Source organism: Psammomys obesus, unplaced genomic scaffold, assembly GCF_907164565.1.
Source record: "Psammomys obesus unplaced genomic scaffold, mPsaObe1.curated_primary_1811, whole genome shotgun sequence".
Taxonomy (NCBI): Eukaryota; Metazoa; Chordata; class Mammalia; order Rodentia; family Muridae; genus Psammomys; species Psammomys obesus.
Window position 1 is genome coordinate 23317050 of NW_026585504.1, and position 3129 is coordinate 23320178.

General features: G+C 36.0%; 1 protein-coding gene across 1 annotated transcript; it reads left to right on the top strand.

The window, feature by feature from the left end:
• Positions 1–751: 751 nt before the first annotated feature.
• On the top strand, positions 752–1690 carry LOC129674109 (olfactory receptor 4F3/4F16/4F29-like). The gene has a single exon (XM_055603997.1). It carries the CDS (start codon positions 752–754, stop codon positions 1688–1690), a length of 939 nt encoding a protein of 312 aa, XP_055459972.1.
• Positions 1691–3129: the final 1439 nt, after the last annotated feature.

Sequence of the window (3129 nt, forward strand, 5' to 3'; positions counted from 1 at the left end):
GTCTCATGCTGAGCCTTGATCTAGTCTGAAACTCCACAAGCTCAAGTAATCCTTCTGTCTCCACCTCTCTCAACAGTGTGTGTACAGACACACACAGCCACATTCCTGTTTGGGTGTAGAGATCTGAGCATAGGTCCTCTTGACCACAGAGCAAGGACTTTTACTAATCAAGCCATCTCTTTACCCCGACTCTTCTAATTTTTAATTTTTCTTTTTCTCTATTTTTTATTTCCAGCTCACAACTTCTTTATCATTTGTGGTGCTGAGGATCAAAAAAAGGGCTTTACTCATCTGTAGTTTTAATTCATTGGGCTACAAAGACAGTGTATATTTTTAATTTTTGAAGTATCCCAAAGAATATTTTGTCTTCCTGAATATACTAATTTATATTCACATCAAAACTTTACTAGGGTATTTTTAAAATACAACCAAACTTGCTGTATTTAAATGTTTTAACATTTTGAAATAAACATACAATTACAAAATTTTCTTTTTCTTTACACTCCCAAGGCTTCTCATTCACCTTTATTTGTAATTTTTGAAAGTGTAAAATGATATTTCACTACAGATTGAAGTCATGATCCTTTGATGACTAATGATGTTCAGCACTTGTGTATATATATATATATATATATATATATATATTTACATTAATATACAGAAATTTACATTAATATAGTTATAAATTATAGTTTCTCTTGTTTCCTTCTTCAGGTAGCACTACCGCACTACCAAAAAAAAAAAAAAAGCAATGGAAGAAGTGAATCATTCTGTGGTATCAGAGTTTGTGTTTCTGGGTCTCACCAACTCCTGGAGTATTCAGCTATTGCTTTTTGTGTTTTCCTCCATCTTTTATGTAGGAAGCATGATGGGAAACTGCCTCATTGTGTTCACTGTGGCATCTGACTCTAACCTACACTCTCCCATGTACTTTCTGTTGGCGAACCTCTCCTTCATTGACTTAGGTGTTTCCTCTGTTACTTCTCCGAAGATGATTTATGACTTATTCAGAAAACACAAAGTCATCTCCTTTAGAGGTTGTGTCACTCAAATCTTCTTCATCCATGTTATTGGTGGTGTGGAGATGGTGCTTCTCATAGCCATGGCTTTTGACAGATATGTGGCCATTTGTAAGCCTCTCCATTACCTGACCATTATGAGCCCAAGGATTTGCATCTTGTTTTCAGTGATAGCCTGGGTGGTTGGCCTTATGCATTCTCTGGTTCAACTGGCTTTTGTAATAAACTTACCTTTCTGTGGACCAAATGTGTTAGACAGCTTCTACTGTGACCTTCCCCGGTTTATCAAACTTGCCTGCTTAGACACTTACCAACTGGAATTTATGGTCACAGCCAACAGTGGGTTTATATCTGTGGGCTCTTTCTTCATACTTATCATTTCCTATATTTTCATCATAATCACTGTGCAAAAACACTCTTCAAGTGGCTCCTTTAAAGCCCTGTCCACACTTTCAGCTCATATCTCTGTGGTGGTCTTATTCTTTGGTCCTTTGATATTTTTCTATACTTGGCCTTCTCCTTCTACACATCTGGATAAATATCTGGCCATATTTGATGCAGTTGTTGCTCCTGTTCTGAATCCTGTGATCTACACATTCAGAAACCAAGAAATGAAGATTGCAATGAAGAGAGTATGCAGACAACTAATGAGATATAGGAAATCTTCTTAAGTAGATGTACTGTGGACTGTCTTCAATGAATGTAGAAGCTTATTCTTTGTCAACCTCAAGACCTTTTTTGCAAATAGACATATATTTAATATAAAAACTATATATATTTCATATAAAACCTATATATACATATTTTTTTTCATCTGCTTAGGCAGGAAGAACAATCTCTCCTGAAAACAGAGAACTATATGTATTTATAAAGCAAAGATTATAATAATTCTTAACCTACATTCCCAAGGAATGATTCTTATTTGAAGTAACTGACACATTAAGACCATTAGAACAAGGAAACTTTGTCTCTCCTTTAACATTAAGTTTATTTTTTTAGAATTTCATACATGAATATTGTATTCAAATACTTTCCACTCCTCTGTGTCCCTACTCCAACTCATCTCTGGCCTATTTTATTCTTTCTCTTATTCATGGCTTCTATAGTTGTGTTACACCCATTCGCACACACTTATATGACCATATATATATATATCTATAGTTATCATATGGCTTCTATAGTTATGTTAAACCCATTGTATACACATATATGACCAAATATATATGTATATATATTTCACGCTAAACACATTTAATGTTGCTCATATATATATATGTTCAGGGATAATAGGATAAGCTTAGGATTGGATAATCTATCAAAGTATAAATTGTCTCACATGCAAGAATTTCTGGATGTATTTTGGTGCACTTATAAAGGCTTATTAAACTGAATTGCTTGTCTCCTGTGGTTTGTTGACATTACCCATTTAGAAATTTTCTTCTTTTTAAAATTTTTTATTAATTACACTTTATTCATTTTTGTATCCCCCCATAAGCCCCACCCTCCCTCCCCTTTCTGCATGCATGCCACTCCCCATGTCCACTGATAGTTCTCCTCTCCATTCTGATCTTAGTCTTAGAACTGCCATGGGCTACATCTGTGCAGGAGTTCTAGGTTATCTCCACGAATAGTTCTTGGTTGGAGTATGAGTCTCTGGGAAGTTCCCTGTGTTCAAATTATCTTGTTCTGTTGCTCTGCTTGTGGAGTTCCCGTCCCCTCCAGCTTTTAGTATTTCCCACTTCTTACATAAAATTCCATTTACTCTGCCCATCAGTTGGCCATCAGGCTCAGCATCTGCTTTGACAGTCTATACTGCAGAGGCTTTCAGAGGCCCTCTGTGGTAGGTTTCAAGGTTGTTTCCTGTTTTCTTCTGGCTTTCAGAGGCCCTCTGTAGCAGGTTCCTAGGTTGTTTCCTATTTTCTTTTTCTTCTGATGTCCATCCTCTTTGCCTTTCAGGATGGGGATTGAACATTTTAGTTAGGGTCCTCTCTTTTGCTTAGTTTGTTTAGATGTACAGATTTTAGTGGGTTTATTTTATGTTGTATGTTCATATGAGTGAGTATATACCATGTGTGTCTTTTTGCTTCTGGGACAACTCACTCAGGATGAT

Bases quoted from the DNA above. Each gene is read 5' to 3' on its own strand.
- LOC129674109 (XM_055603997.1), top strand. From the start codon at position 752: ATGGAAGAAGTGAATCATTCTGTGGTATCAGAGTTTGTGTTTCTGGGT.